This window comes from Typopeltis vanoorti, chromosome 6, assembly GCF_054136105.1.
Source record: "Typopeltis vanoorti isolate ZY-2024b chromosome 6, IOZ_Tvanoo_1.0, whole genome shotgun sequence".
Lineage (NCBI taxonomy): Eukaryota > Metazoa > Arthropoda > Arachnida > Uropygi > Thelyphonidae > Typopeltis > Typopeltis vanoorti.
In genome coordinates this window covers 1685486-1702975 of record NC_143554.1, presented here as the reverse complement: position 1 = coordinate 1702975, position 17490 = coordinate 1685486, and the positions used below count along the sequence as shown (strand labels likewise).

At 38.2% G+C, this 17490-nt stretch overlaps 1 protein-coding gene across 1 annotated transcript in view; it reads right to left on the bottom strand.

Annotated features, from left to right (window-relative positions):
- The window catches only part of PAN2 (PAN2-PAN3 deadenylation complex catalytic subunit PAN2), a 717374-nt gene that overhangs the window by 533429 nt on the left and 166455 nt on the right, over nt 1–17490 (bottom strand). The window contains exon 9 of the mRNA XM_090393913.1: nt 15122–15246. Coding sequence (XP_090250039.1) covers nt 15122–15246 — 125 coding nt within the window. The remainder of the gene's footprint in view (nt 1–15121; nt 15247–17490) is intronic.

Here is a 17490-nt window from a genome sequence, read left to right as displayed (position 1 = left end):
ACAGGAGGTATTCAGCAGTGGGACTGAATGGCATATCATCCTGTATACTACATGAATGTGCAAGAGAATTGGCATTGCCTCTGACAAAGTTGTTCAATCTGAGTCTTATCTCTGGCAAGGTTCCAAAGCTGTGGAAAGAGGGTAAGATAGTACTGCATAAAGGTGGCTCCAAGACAGACGTAGCAAACTGCAGACCAATTCATATATTGGAAGTGGTTGTTGTTAAAGTATTAGAAAAGTTAGTGAAAGGTAAAATACAACAGTGATACTCTTATGGTGGGCAGCATGGCTTTATAAAGGGTAGGTTCCATCATAGTAACTTATTCACATTTTATAATAAAGTGACAGCAGAATTAGATAAAAGTAATGGCTACACCATGATACTGCTCGACTTTATCAAGGCATTTGACAGATTACCATGGCTGATGGACAGACACCAGAGATTAGTATATGGTGAAGTAGAGTCTAGGAGAATGATGGTAACTAGTGGAATACTTCAGGGTTCAGTACTAGAGCTACTACTCTCTAATTTATATATCAATGACATAAGGAAAGATTTAAGAGGGGTTATTCAACTTTTTGCTGATGATGCAAAACTGGAGAGGGCAATAGTTGATAAAGGTGATGTAGATATCCTAGATAAAAGTAATGGCTACACTATGATATTACTGCGCGACTTTGCCAAGGCAAAGTCGAGCAGTATCATTTACATAAATTGGAATTGTGGGTAAAGGATAATGATTGTCAATTTAATATTGCAAAATAATGTTATGCAATTTGGGATGAAAGGTTGCATATTGAGTATCATATTGATCATACTGGATTGCAGGAAACTGATGAGGCTAGGGACTTGTAATTAATGGCGGACAAAGTTGAAGTTCAGAGGGAATATTGCAAAAGTTGGCAAAATAGCTCAAAGGATTATTTGGATGTCGAAAAACATGCCAACAAGTAAAGATAACTTCCTCTTATAAAGAGGAAGTTATCATCCCTCTTTATAAGGTTATGATTTGGCACCACAATCTTGACTACTGAGCACACAGATTTGGTCAACTGGGTTGTTGGGACCAGGAGGTGGTTGAAAAGATTCAGAGACAAGTGACCAAGATGGTGACAGGTCTGTGGAATACTCCCTATGAGGATAGGTTGAAGGTTTGTGGGTTACAAAGTTTAGTTGATAGGCAGAAAAAGAGGGGACATGATAGAAACTTTTAAGATATTAAAGGGGTTTTATAAAATTAATGCTAGTGAAATTTTTCAATATATGACAAATAGAGAACTAGGGGCCACCCGTGGAAGTTGTGTAAGAGTGTGGTTAGTAGGATGTGCAAACCAGATTTTTTGAGTGGAATGAATTGTCAGAATTGGTTGTGAGTCATGGTGAATGGATTCAATGAGAGGTATGATAAGATTTGTGTATATGATGGCTGATTTGAGTTTCCCACGATGAGTCTCCAGACTTAATGCTAGTGAAATTTTTCAATATATGACAAATAGAGAACTAGAGGCCACCTGTGGAAATTATGTAAGAGTGTGGTTAGGGATGTCTGGACCAGATTTTTTGCATGGAAAATGGTGAGTGGAATGGATTGCCAGAATTAGTTGCGAGTCCCCTGATGGTGAATGGATTCAAAGAGAGGTATGATAAGATTTATGCATATGATGGTTGATTTGGGTCTTCTGCAATGAGTCTCCAGACTCCATGGAGATGCTGTAAATAATAATAATTAATGCAATTGATTGGAATCTGGTTGGAGATTGCAATATTAGGAAACATATCAGTGCACCCAACAAAAATCTATGATCTTGAATCATCAGTACAGATGGGCAAGTAATCAGAGTGGGCTGCTTTGTGTATAATGAATAATTGAATATAGACATAAGAGGGTGTGTGGGAGACTTCTGTAGTTGACAAAGTGAGAGGCTGCATGATTCATGATTTGGAAGGGACTTTATTTTTAGGACATAATTCAGTGATAAATGTTTTCATATAGATGATAGAGGGGGTTTCATATGATTTAACATAAAGACTGTGAATGGGTGATGTGCAAAAAAAGCACTGGTTGCTAATCAGATACCCTGAAGATAGATTGGGTCCGACCACCGGAGCATGCTCTCTCTCTCTTGCAGAAATGTAAACCTGGGATCCATAATCAAGCTTTGAACATACAAGTGCACGATACAGAGCAAGGAACATTGATTAGCACCTTATTCTGTACAGGACAGAGTATGGAGGATCTATTTTTTTTGCACTTATCCCAAAGATGATGAATGTGTAAAATAGCTTTCTGTCAAAATTGAGTCCTAAAAACTTGGCACCTGGAACTACAGGGATAATAGTTTGTCCCAATTTTAACTCAAGATCGGGGTGGAGAGTGCATTTCAAGCAGAAATGTAGTTTTTTTATGCAGATAATTGGAACCCATGACAAAGAGCCCATGAAGAGATACAATCGATAGGTTGTTAAAGTTGTCTTTCGATGACCCTTGTGTTACAGCAAATTGTGAAGTTATCGACATAAAGGCAACAGCCAATTGTAGGAGGAAGCTTTATGGTAATTGAGCTTACTTTAAAAAAGAAGAGTGTCACACTTAACACAAAGCATTGAGGTATCCCCTCTTCTTGATGATATTCAAGATAATGTGCTTCGCACTTGGGCTTGGAAGACAGGGCTGAAGAGAAAATTCTTTTAATAAAACAGGAAGGTACTCCCTCAGACCAAGATTAAACAGATCTTTTAATATGCCTTATCTGTAGGCTGTGTCAGAGGCCTTTCCATCTCAAAGAACAATGAAACAGCATGTTCTCATTGTTTTTTCAGGAAACTGTCACTTATACACATTTCTAAACGGACCAAATGGTTCAAGGTTGATCGGTATCTACGAAAGACACACTGTGTGTTGGAAAGAAGTTTGTTGCTTTCTAAGTATCAGAGAAGCCTTGCATTTACCATTTTTTTCAAGATCTTACAAAGCTAATCAGAGCAATGGGACAATAATTGTTGACCTGGGCTGAATCCTTGCCTGGATTTGGGATAGCAATGACAATCGACTTATGCCAAGCATTGGGAAACTCTTCCTCTGTAAATATTCTGTTGTATAGTAAGAAGGAGATCCATAGAAGATGATGGATCTTCTATGGAGAAAAATGTTCAGCATGGCACAATTTCCAAGTGGGCATCCAAGTAGGAGGACAGGGTTCCTATGAAAACGTAGTACTGATAAGAGAAAAATTATCTCTTCCATACATGTTTTCATCGATAATCCATGTGAGCAGTGGGGAAAAGGTAAGGGAGCGGATTGATTGCCGAATAAGAGTGGGTAGGTATGCGGAATAAAGTATTTGCTCCATTATTAAGGGAGAAGCCATGGATTTTGGGATTCAATGATATGACCTTGTCTTTTCACATCGGCATTACCCCACGGTGTTATGACCATTAAAGCCACCAATTAGGAATGTGGGTGGAGGTAGTTGCATTAGGAGATTATCAAATTCTGTTTCAGTGAATTCAAAACCCGATGGTAAATATACTGAGCATAACGTGATTAGAAACCCACAGATAGGCGAATCACTACTGCTTCCAGACTGGTATTAAGCTGAACATGATGGAATGGAGCATGACTGCCTACTGCCTCAGACCACCAGACGCAGGACTATCTTCAGTTCTGTCCTTGCATACAAGAGTGATTTTCCTGAATGTAGAATCCTCACTGAGTTTTAAATTGAGATATATAGTTTCCTACGGACAGAAACAAAAAGGTTTGTATTTCTGTAGCAGGTGCTTGATATACTGGCGAAACCCACAACAGTTAAGTTTAAACATTTTTCTATTGTTTGGGATTCGTAGACTTGTCTGATTGACAGGAAGTTGAGGACTTACCCTTGTCAGGTTATATCTCTCAATAGATTTTAAGAAGTATGGTGTCCATCACCGTATTTATTGATCATCGGATATGTCAGGATCACTGGTTAAGCTCAAGTTGATTTCAGTGGATACTGAAGTATCCATTTTTTCTGTGGAAGGGTCTGGTGGTTTGTCTTTTAAGTGATGATAAACCTAGCCATAATTTTTTTTTCACAAGTGAGTTTTGATTGAAGGGAACAATTTTCAAAGTGAGGCCATACATCATGCGATTGATGCACTCAACAGAGAAGCAGTAACATTCGTCAAGTTCAGATATGGTGAAATTATCAAATGGTGGAATAGACATACATGTTTTGAGATGCTCATGACATTTTTTTTGCTGCCACCTTCTCAACATAACAGGATCTCAGAGCAGGTATAGTGGTGGCTAACTTTCTTTTTGCAGTCTGAAATGTTTTGTTCTGTTTTTATTGTTTGTATTTCATCATCTTTCCACTTCTGACATGCACAGGAGTATGACATATGATCTCCCTGAGAGTTTACACATTTAGGTTTCTTTGCAGAGCAAAACTGGTTATCACGCTCTTTACTACCATATTGGACACAGGTGACAGAGCCACTGCAGACAGTTTTGGCATCTTTGTATTTCTGGCATTTGAAGGATTTTAGTGGATTAAGGATGTACAGTCTAACAGAACAAATGAGATACCCCTGCTTTAAAAAATGTTGGAAGCTTGAGAAGTATCAAAGATAAGGATGATGCTTCTGATTGGAACCAGGTGATCATCCCTATGGATCAGGATGCATCTCACATCTCCCACCCCACCCTCCACAATCTTTCATCTCTGAACATATCTATTCATCAGGAACATCTCGGAAATCACATTCTGAGATTACTCCTCTACAGAATTTGAGTGATTTATGGTAGCTCTGAAGAGTTTTTCAGAACGTTGTTGATATGATGTTTCTATGAGATCACCACCAGAACAGTTTCTTAACTGTGTTTTTTGAAAGACTCTTTTGAATAAAGAAGAGTGACATTGTTCATATTGGCTTTTCATCTGCTGCACAGATTATTAATAAAATTGGTTCATTTATACAGTTATCACATATTTTGTTTCTTATTTCTGTTATCAAAAGGTGTATCAATGGTATCATTACTTGGTCAGGAGTTTGTTAGGCTCCCTGAAATAATGGAGGATGAAGAATTCATGCTCAAGGAGCTTTTGGTATGATGCCAGAGCTCTCCGCCCACCACAAAGTCACACATGGCTGTCCACTCACTCTAATGCTGCTGTAGTGTGTGTGTGGGGGGGGGGGGGGTAACCCTGGTGTTCCACTTCAGAGCACAGTAGCATCACAGCAAGCCTTGGGCCCTGAACCAAGATCATGGGGGAAGGAGACCCAGTGCGCAGCACTCTTGACCGTTGAAGGCAAGCCCACTAGCTGAGTGATCTTGTCCAGGCCATCCAGGATCACTCATCTTGCCTAAACACAGGCCAAAGTAGTGCAAGACTACCAGAATCTTCCCCTTTCTGGATGTCCACAGGTTGCACCTCAGCAAAATATTGGATCCCAGTGATGACAGCTCTTCTCCACCACGAATAGGTGCCTCACATAGAGTGGGGAGAAAAAATTCTGAAATTTAAATTCAGTGCAGAGATATATGTGAGTTTCACCTTGCAGATTTAGTGGCAAATCATGAAGAAAAAGTTGATTGCTTCAACCAGAGAGGCAGGTGGTGAGGTGATCTACAAGGACAAAAAAATTAAAACTGTATGGTTGACTCAGGAAGTTAAAGAGCTGGTCAAGGAAAAGAAAGCATAATGAAAGTTCATGGCAAACAAATCAGCTTGTGCTCTTAGACAATATGAAGAAAAATGTAAGAAAGCAAAGCTCTGTGTAAAACTAGCTAAACAATAGTAATGCTTTTGGTAAGAACATAGAAAAATTAATATCTGGAAGGTGGCAAAACATTCTGGAGGCTATTGAAAAGCTTAAAATATGGTGGAAAGGATACTTAAAATTAATCAGAGATGATAAAGGTGTCATGAAAATTGAAGATGAAGATATTCTAGATGTCTGGTATAACTGCTTTAAAAGATTACTAAATAAGAAAGCAGTGTCAGCATGATAATAGAAAACTCTTAACAGGAATACAGTCAGGAACATCTATGCATACTTGAAGTAGAAAAAGCTATCAAAAACCTTAAATGCATAAAGACAGCTGGAGTACATGAAATTTGACCAGATGTACAAATATGAAATTTAAAATGTTTTGCAGTGGCTGCACTGCATAAGTCAGAAGGTCAAATTCTAGATGATTGGAGTAGAGCTCTCATAGTATCCATCTATAAAAAGGAAAATAAAACAATGTGAGAAGTTCCCTGCTGAGTATTCCTGGTAAGATTTATGCAAGTATACTTGAGAAACAGATAAGAAAATCTGTGGAAGAGAAACTTGGAGAAGAACAAGCTGGGTTCAGGCTAAATAGAGGTTGTCGAGATCAGATTTTCACTTTATGACAAATAGTTGAGAAATCATGGGAATACAAAAAAGGATCTCTATTTAAGTTTTGTAGATCTAGAAAAGGCACACAACAAAGTTCCCAGAGAAAGCTTTTCAAAACACTTCAGTTATATGAGATGAATGGAACATTATATAGAGCAGTATATATCCTATATTTAAGTGAAGTCAGCAGTTAGAATTGAAGGAGGTACAGGAAGATGGTTTGAAGTAAAGTCAGGCAACAAGAGTACACATTATCTCTGCTGTTATTGATTACCTATATGGATCATATTATGAAGTGGTATTAAATCAAAATTGATATGCTAACCTTGGCTCTGGTTTATGAAGATGATGCTATACTTCTGAATAAATCCAGTACAAGTCTGCAAAATTCCCAGACTAAATTGAATAACTGTTATAATAAATTTGGTATGAAAATCAGCAATAAAAAGACAAAGATAATGAAAATAGGCAGAAGCATTAAAAACAAACTGTATTTTTCTTCTGATGTCATTAAATTATTTCAATTTGCTATTACTGACACATATTTTTTGTCAGCAAAAAACTTCAGGAAAAGACCTTAAACATTTGTATCGTAAGACATTTTACATACATTTTTTAAAATAATCAATGGATGATAAAGGATACTATAAAATCATTAAAAAGGCAATCGTTATTAAGGTGAATGTCAGTGGTACATAACATAATGAAGTCATTTAAAAATTGTGCATATTAAAAGAGATGCTGCATACATAATTAACTTTTTGCTGCAGATTGTATCGAAGCACTTGTCACTGAAGTTTTGTATTAACATCATTATACTTTTTCTTCTTTTCTGCTATGTCTCCTCGATCTGCATCACACTTTTTCTTCTTCGCTAAACTCTCTTACCTTATCAACTAAGTTATGAGTTTCCAGATACTTCGATGCATATTGGTAATGGAGCTTTGCATTGAATTGTGGAACCCTTCTATACTGTTGTTCGTTCTTGACATATTATTATCATCATCATCAGATTCCTGCCATGTACCCCCGAGGGGTGTACAGGATATGATAGCACTACATGAAAAAAAATACATCATTATTAATTTCCTATCTACAATTTTCCTCCAAATCAGTCTGTTACTTGTCAAGACTCCAACATTATCAACTCTTATATTTCTATCGTCTAAGGCACTTTGCACCGTATCAATCCACCTATATCCTGGTCTTCCTCTGGGTCGTTTTGCTACCAACCTGGCAGTGAACACTTGTTTTGCTAATCTTTCCTCACCCATTCTGTTTAAGTGACCATACCACCTGAGATTAGCTCTGCTAACGCATTCCTGGATGCTGACAATGTCAAGTTCTTTCCTAATATCCTCGTTTTTAATACGATATTGCCATTGATGCCATCTGTTCACGCCTATAATTTTTCTCAGGACTTACATATCTGTGGTCTCTAGTCTTTGGTCAAGTGTTTTACTTCTGACCCAGCTCTCAGATCCATAAGTTAAAACTGGTTTGAACACTGTCTTGTATACAGCTAATTTAGTGTTCAGACTAATTTTTCTCTTATTCCATATGAATTTACTCAGTTGAGTTCCTGCCATAACAGCTTTGCTGATTCTGTTGTCTATGTCTATATTTAATTTACCATCTTCAGTAAAAATCGTGCCTAAATAGGTGAAATGTTTTACTTGTTCCACAGGTTCCCCATTCAGAACACAGTTGACATTTTCAATGATTCTGCCTATTTTCATTGTCTTTGTCTTTTTATTGCTGACCTTCATACCATATCTATTACAACAGCTATTCAATTTAGTCAGAGAAACTTGCAAACTTGTAGCGGATTTATTTAGAAGTATAACATCATCAGCATAAAGCAAAAAGCTGACATTAACATCTCCAATTTTGATATCATGTTTAATACCACTTTCCTTCATAATGTGATCCATATAGATAATGAATAACAGAGGAGATAATGTACATCCTTGTCTCACATCAGATTTAACATTAAACCATCTTCCTGTACTTCCTTCAATTCTAACTGCTGACTTACAACTCAAATAAAGACTAAGTATTACTTGATATAATGCCCCATTGACACCGTATAACAGCAGCATATTGAATAGCTTCTCTCTTGCCACATTGTCATATGTCTTTTCCAAATCGACAAAACTTAAATACAGATCTTTGTTATATTCCCATGCTTTCTCGACTATTTGTCATAAAGTGAAGATCTGATCCTGACAGCCTCTATTTTGCCTGAATCCAGCTTGTTCTTCACCAAACTTTACTTCCACAATTCCTCTCAACCGTTTCTCAAATATACTTGCATAGATCTTGCCAGGAACACTCAGTAGGGAAATACCTCCGCAATTCTCACATGCAGTTTTATTTCCCTTTTTATATATGGGTACTATGAGAGCTCGACTCCAATCATCGGGAATTCGTCCCTGTGTCCAGGCTTTCTCAACTATGCAGTGCAGCCACTTTAAGACTCTTATACCACCATACTTCAGCATTTCTGGTCGAATATCATCTACTCCTGCTGCCTTTCCACATTTCAAGCCTTTGATGGCTTTTTCTGCTTCAAGTATGGATATGTATCCCTGACTGCATGCCTGGTCAGTGATTTTTTAACACTGTGCTGTCATCACTGCTTGTTTCATTTAGCAGTTTTTCAAAATAATTACTCCATACTTCAAGGATATCTTTTTCTCCCGTTTTCATGTCACCTTTATCATCTCTAATTCCTTTTATAGCACTCTTTCCTCCATTCCTAAGCTTCTTCAACAACCTCCAGAATATTTTGCCACCTTATTGATATTTATTTTCTATATTCTTGACAAAGTCCTCCCATGACTTTTGTTTAGCTAGTTTTACACAGTGTTTAGCATTCTTGCATTTGTCTCTATATTCTCTAAGAGCACAAGCTGACTTATTATTATTATTATTACGGGTATCTCCACGGAGTCAGTAGACTCATCGCGGGAGACCCAAACTAGCAAAACAATATCTGTCATATCTCTTCTTGAATTCATTTACAGATGAAGAGCTCACAACTAAGTCAGGCAATGAATTCCACTCATTCACCACCCTCCAGGCAAAAAACCTTGTTCTGACACCTTTGTTAACCACACTCTTCTTTAATTTCCAGAGATGACCTCTTGTTCTTCCATCACTATCACACAGCTGAAACATTTCCCCTGCATCAATCCTATAAAAACCTTTTAGTAATTTGAAGGTTTCTATCATATCCCCTCTTCTTCGCCTATCAACCAATCTCTGCAATCCACAAGCTCTCAATCTATCAATGTAGGGAGCATTTTTTATATCACTCACCAACTTGGTCACTCTTCTCTGAACCCTCTCCACAGCCTCCTCATCTCCAAGGAATCCAGGTGACCAGACCTGAGCACAGTAATCCAAATCTGGAAGTATCAATGCTTTATAAAGGGGAATAATAACCTCTTTATCTCTGGATGTCAGTGTGTTTCTCAACAACCAAGTAATCCTATGTGCAATCTTGGACACCTTAGCAATGTGTCCTCTGAACTTCATCTCCCTATCTACCAATACCCCTAAGTCCCTAGCCTCATCAATCTCTTGGAGTACCTTTCCATCGATGTAGTACACAGCTGGTAATCTTTTAATCCCAAAATGCATGACTTTACACTTTTCCACATTGAACTGACATCCATTTTCTTTTGCCCATTTTACCAGCTTATTTAAATCCTCCTGCAAACTTTCAACATCAGCTTGATTTTTTATTGCACTACACAACTTTGCATCATCAGCAAACAACTGAATATCTCCCTTTAAGCCGTTTCCTATATCATTTATATACAAATTAAACAACATTGGCCCAAGCACAGAGCCCTGAGGCACACCACTGGTCACCTGCCTCATTCTGGACTCGGCTCCTCCATACACCACCTTATGGTATCTCTCCCTGAGCCATTCTCCTATCCATATCACCAATTTAATATCCATTCCCATCTGCTCCAATTTGCGTAACAGTGTTCTATGGGGTATCCTGTCAAAAGCCTTAGCAAAATCCAGAAGTACCACTGTGTAGCCAGTTCCTTTGTCCAACTCAGATGTTATTCTATTATGAATAGTTAATAGATTGCTAAGGCAGGATCTACCTTTAACAAAACTTATTTGACAGGAACTTTTGATATAATTTCTTCTTTTCTTTCACTGCCTCTTTAACTTCCTGTGTCCACCAGGGAGTTCTGATTTTTTTATCCTAACAGACAACCTCACCACATGCCTCTCTGGCAGAATCAATCAATGTTTTCTTCAGATTTGGCCACTGAATCTCCAAATTTTGATTCCTGTTCTCAAACTCTTTCATTTTTTCTTCGATAATCTTTGTGTATTTTAGTCTACAGTTCACATCTGAGAACTGCTCAACTTTTATTTGCTTTAAAACTTTCTTACATGTTATTCTTTTCAATATGAAATTCAATTTTATCCTGCTGAAGACTAAATAGTGATTACTTCCAATTTCAAATCCTCTGTACACTCCGGTGTCCTGCACCAGGGAGAAAACATCACTATCAACAATAACATAGTCAATGAGACTTTTCTTATTCCTTGCCTCTTCTCTCCATGTGAATTTGTGCACATTTTTATGTTGGAACATGGTGTTAGTAATAACCAGTCCATGTCCTGATCAGAAATCCAACAGATATTTGCCATTATTATTAGCTTTGCTCTTTTCTCCAAATTTTCCCAAAATATTTTTGTATGTCTCACAATCATCATTTCCTACTCTGCTATTTAGATCTCCAACAAGGACCAACTTTTCATTTTTTATTGTGTCAGTTGCTTTTTCTAAAGCCTCAAAAAATTCCTCCACTTCTACCTTAGTAGAACCTTCTGTGGGACCATAGGTACAAATAAGTCTCATTGTCCAGTTCCCCATTCTCATATTTGCCCACATTACTCTACTTGAGACTGACTGCCATTCAAGAAGATTAGCCTCGTATTTTGTGTTGAATACTATGGCTACTCCTTCTTTTCCTTGATTATCATTTCCTGAATATAACATTTTGTATTTATTGCTCAGAAAGATATCACCAGTTTTGGTCTTTTTTGTTTCAGTCACCCCTATTATGTCGATCTGGTACTTATCTAATTCTTCAGCTAGCTCCATTTCTTTGCTATTCAGGCTTGTTATTGATAGTACCAATCTTTAACGCTGGTGACGTTGAGTTGGGGTTTGTTTTCAGATTTGTTCCAGTAGCTGACTTTTCGCTGTTCGTCCTGGTTCCCTGGCAAAAACAACGGGGGGGCCTTGTGTAACCGGGCGACGCCCCAGCCGGCATGAAATTTTATCATGTTGTGCTATAATTTTTTATTTTGGTTTAACCAATAAGAATACAATTTGGTCAGCTAAATCCCAAATTGCCAGCCCATCCTCGTTCATTCAGTATCCAAGTAGATACTGAATGAACGAGGATGGGCTGGCACATAAATTAAAGAATTTTATTGAACAAATTACAGAAACTGCTCAAATGAGTGACCACCAACATTAATGCAGGCTTCACACCTTCGAAGTAGTGATTGGCGTACATTAACAAAAACACCACACATTTCTCGTACAGCGGCAGCTGCAATAGAAATCCTGGCAATAAGGTCCTCATTGGAATCGATGGGGCTATCGTAGATCAGGCTTTTCATATGGCTCCATAGGAAAAAGTCCAGTCATGAGAGATCGGGTGGGAGGGATCGTGGCGGCCAAGCAATCGGACCACCCTGTCCAATCCATTGTCCTGGAAATGTTGCATCCAAGGCATTCCGCACATCCACTCTGAAATGGAGTGGTACTCTGTTGTGTTGGAACCACATACGTGTTTGAATGTTTGCTGGAACAGGATTCAGTAATTCTGACAAGACCTCTTGTAAAAATACGAGATACGTTCTCCCATTGAGTCGTGCTGGCAGAAGGTATGGGCCAATCAAATGGTCATGTAGGATTCCAGGCCAAACATTTATGTAGAAACGCCACTGGTACAAATGTGAACGTGTGGTGTGCAGATTTCTGCTTGCCCACATATGATAATTGTGGGTATTAAAAATGTCCTCACGTGTAAAGGTGCATTCGTCGGTGAATAAGACATGCATCAAAGTCTGGCTGCACTGCAGTCCGCTGCAGGAACCCCTGTGTAAAATCCACACAAGGCCGGTAATCTGCAGGTGTCAGGCTGCACCCTCTGTGCATGGTAGGGGTGTAATCGTTCGTCTTGTAGAACTCACCACACCGTAGATTATGGCACACGTACAGCATGGGAAATTGCTTGCGTGCTACATTCGGGATGATCTGCAACCATAAGTAGAATTTCCTCTGTAACACGTGGCGTCCTCGTGCCACTGACAAAGTAGCCTATTTCACACAGATACCGGTGCAATTGCTGAAAGGTTTTATGATCAGGCACGCGTTCGGAAATCTCTCTCCATACAGTCTTTGGGCTTCTCTCTCATTCCCATCTGCAGCTCCGTAAATGAAATGCATGTCAGCCTTCTCCTGATTTGTGAAAGAATCCATCCTCTTTGCACCCCACGGTAGAAATAACGACGACTACAAAAACCAGCGCTTATATGTTTTCACTGGAAAGCGCCCTCTAAGCGCTTCACCGCTTGAGTTCGGACCATGCATTGTATGATGAAAAGTGCTTGTTTAGGTGTGTTCTATCGCCCCTTAAAGTTTGGCCCAAGAGTTCTGAATCACCCTGTATAGTGTGTTTCAAAGTAAGATACAAATTCTTGGGACAAATCATCATCATCGGTCAATTCAACAAATCCATCAATAACATTGCTCACTGGAAGAAATGTTAATGTTGTGAAGCATTTAATTTTTGTGTTGAAATCAGCATTTGTTTGATAGTGTAACTTTAAACCAATGTCAACAATTTTGCAATAAATATTTTGTACTACATGAAATAAACAACCTGTTATAGTTGTTGATGTAAATATGTTACAAAAATCATTGATAGTTGCTTTCTCAAAGTCACCCATCAATGTTTCGGGATCTAATGATGAATGTAAGTCCTTTAAGGCACTGAATAATCTCTGTAAGTGAGTTCTGATTTGCCAGGAAGCAAGGCAAAAAGACGTGGAATGCAAATACTTCCTATTACTATATGTAGCATCAATAACTGATAATATATATTTGGGCTGCATTTAAAAGTAGTCATATGCTCAATCCTTATTATTTTCAAGGTCATCCAATCCAGCTTGTGTACCAAACACTAGAATTCTCTCTTCATCGTCTTAACCACTATCATATAATAAAAATTGCTCACCATTTTCTAGAAATTTATACTCATCTGAAATTATATATCCATTTTTTCCAGATGGGAGAGGGGATGCTTGGCCTTTCTTTTGCTTCAAACCTCTAATATTGCAACACAAATTTGTTAAAGACAGCATCAGAGATGAAGTGTTGTTATCTAAATTTCATGAAATATTGGCAATTAAAGATTGAGCAGAGATTTGTGAACTAGTAGCTGATAATTTTAAGTCTGCCACTGCTTGATAAATTTTAGGTTTCCAGGGTTGAGAAGGGTGACAATGCTCACCGAATATTTTACATAATGGAGTTAGTGCACAGAAATATTTATGAAAGGAAGCACACATGCAGACTGTCAGTTAGAAAGCTTAATTTTAAATAAACTACCTTCCTTTAACTGATTAGTTGATTGGTAAGGTCAGCAGATTGTTAGTTTAATTTTTTATGCCAAAAATGTCTCGTGATGAATTTTCCTACACAAAAATGTTTAAGGCAAATTTTCTGACTATGAATTCATCAACAACTCTCTCTCTCTCTCACCTGCTAATTACTAAGAGCAATATGAGCAGCATATCTTGAACACTTTCACTACTCGCCTTTCCATACTGTTGCCTTTTGTGGGGATGAAGTTTTTGCATTTCATAAGTCTGTGCCAGCCCATTTTCCTTCCACACTTGAAAAATTCTTCCATGTTGAGTTTAATGTTCATGTTGTCTTTCATACTCTGGACAGACAAATATATCTGTAATTGTACATTTCAAAACACACCAGGGTTTCTATACAATTCCAAGAGTCAGACAAATCAGATCTTGCAGTATCACTATCTTCCAAACATGCAGTCCATTGAAAAAGACAGAAGTGTTACATTTATTAGAAAGATTATATATAGAAAGCTGCAAACTTTTACTAAATTTAACTTCACGAAAAATTTCACCAAATGCTACGCACACACAATAATATACACAATGGTGAGGAGCATTTGGAGAACTCAACAAAAAAAATAAAAACTGCTGCACAAGAATATATGTGAATAATTTTTAAAACTGTTATTCTGTTCTCTTTTTGGCTGAAAATTTTGGTTATATTAAACTTATACAAGTCACTGATCCATTTAAGTATTTATTCCAGTATGTGATCAATATTAGGCTTTATGTAATGCCATACCCCACAGACATTGCACCTCAGTAACTGGGGTAAGATATCTGTGGAAAATATTAATCTTTAAAGGTACCTGTGGCATAACTATAAATAATAAATTACAAATAATAAAGTACTTTGTATTCCATTCTTTTGAACTGCTTGTTGTCCACACTGATGATGTACAGTTAATTTTAGTCTGAAATATTTGTACCTTTATTTCGTTGAAGTTAATTACTGTAGTTATCGTGTAATTGATTATTTGTGGAAAACATTGCTGTACTCTATCATATATTCAAGAAAGTCAGATACAGTGATTTAATTACCTATATAAAACTTTTGTTAATTCTTCTGGCCAATCAGACAGTAATTTGCCACTGCAATGGGGTGCAGGAATTGTAGAAAATGGAGTAACTTCATCAGAAATATCTATTGGATGTATTGTCTCCACCTATGAAAACAAGAGAAACGATCACAAATAGCATTTTGAATTGACTTTAATTTTTATCCCATATAAATTAAAGATGCCAAGAAATCATACCAATAAAGGATTAAAACAATTCTTGTTTTAATACACTTGGATAAAGGATTAAAACAAGAATTGTTTTAATCCTTTATCCAAGTGTAAGCAAACAAAGTTTGCACCTGAAGTAACTTCAGGACTGGGCAACTCGTATATAGAGGCTAATGACTTCACATCACTTCCCTTAGCATCCCGTAATGTAAAGTACTTAGTAGTAAGCACAAAGTACTTAGTAGTAAGGTGTGACACCTTTGCTAGTCTTATCTGGAAATATGACTTCTGAAATACTTCAACCTTGGTATCACTTCTGGCTCTGGCTCCCACTGATGAGACATCAATAAAGGTCAAAACTGGTCTGGGTAGCAGTAGCGCACTCAGGATTTAACCTTTGGGGGAGTAGGGGGGGAACCAGTTGAGTAGACGATTTGCGCATACACACTACGCATCGCATACGACCTATGACTGAGCATCTGCAGTGATCGCTAATTCATAAGTAGTATAGAAATAGAAGACACAACATAAATAAAAAAAATGAATTTTAATTAGGAAAAGATTTTTGGAAAATTTTCTAGTGTTTTTTCCCTTTTCTTTGGGGGGTGCCCAGGCCCCTTTGCCCCTCCCCCCTCCCCGGGTGCGCCACTGCTGGGTAGTGATACTTCCCATAATGCATAGCATTATACATGTCCATAAGGATATGTGCTTTACATTATGGGATACTAAGGGAAGTGATGTGAAGTCATTAACCTCTACATAAGAGTTCCCAGTCCAACTCATTTGAAAGGTGGAGCAAGCTACCAACACTCCTGTCTCAGTATCTCCTATAATGTAAAACACATCTCCTTGCAGATATGTCTAATGTTATGCATTAAGGGAAGGGCCACTACCCAGACTAGTTTTCGACCTTTATTGAGGTCTCTTCAGTGAGAGCCAGGCCCAAGTTGAGATACCAGGCAGAAGCATTCGCAGGTCATCTCTACCTATAGGAGTTGCCAAATGGTGTGCCACCCTTTTTTAATAAATTACTCTGGATTTAGAGAAAGATGTTGAAGGTTTATTTTTCGCTTGGTTAGAGTATAATAAATTTAGTTTAATCCTTTATCCAAGTGTGAGCAAACAAAGTTTTCGCCTGAAAGTATCTTCAGGACTGGGGTAAGGTGGTACAACACCAGTACAACATAGGTAGAGATGACTTGCGAATGCTTCTGCCTGGTATCTCAACTTGGGCCTGGCTCCCACTGAAGAGACCTCAATAAAGGTCGAAACTAGTCTGGGTAGTGGCCCTTCCCGTAATGCATAACATTAGACATATCCGCAAGGAGATGTGTTTTGCATTATAGGAGATACTGAGACAGGAGTGTTGGTAGCTTGCTCCACCTTTGCAACAAGTTGCCCTGGTGTCGTACCACCTTACCCCAGTCCCGAAGATACTTTCAGGCGCAAACTTTGTTTGCTCACACTTGGATAAAGGATTAAACTAAATTTATTATACTCTAACCAAGTGAAAAATAAACCTTCAACAATGCCTTCATGGAAATACAGACAAAAACTATCCGGCTGATGGTTTTTAAAATGAGCAGTTCTATCCGGCTGAATGCACCCCCCCCTCACCATTACTCCTCCACCAACAAACTTAATTGTGAGTACAACAGACTATGATAAGCATTCACCAGGCTGCCTCCACACTCTGTCATCAGACTGGAAACAGGTGAACCTTGATTCATCACTCCAGAGTACCATTTTCCACTGGTCAGTTGTCCAGCTCACACACTCTTTGCACCAGGCCAGATGAGTTCATTGATATGATGTTCAGCTTGTGTGCCACTGCTCTTCCATGGAAACCCAGTAAATGCAGTTCTTTTCATTAGTGTTCACCATGGTGTTGCTAGAGCTGTGGAACTCATCACGGATGGTGTGCACCGATTGTAGTCAGTTTTTACATGCTGCCTATTTTAACACCGTCCTGTCCCTGTTAGTTATTTTCCGCAGTCGCCCTGTGTGTTTTCCTGCACTAGTGATGCCAGAACATTTCCATTTGTTGATCACATGACCAACTGTTGATTTTGGATGCTCCAGTTGAGCAGCAATGGCACATATGGACATACCACCAATGCAACAGCCAACGATGACACTTCCTTCAAAGTCTCTGAGTTTATGTAGTGTTGCTATACCCAC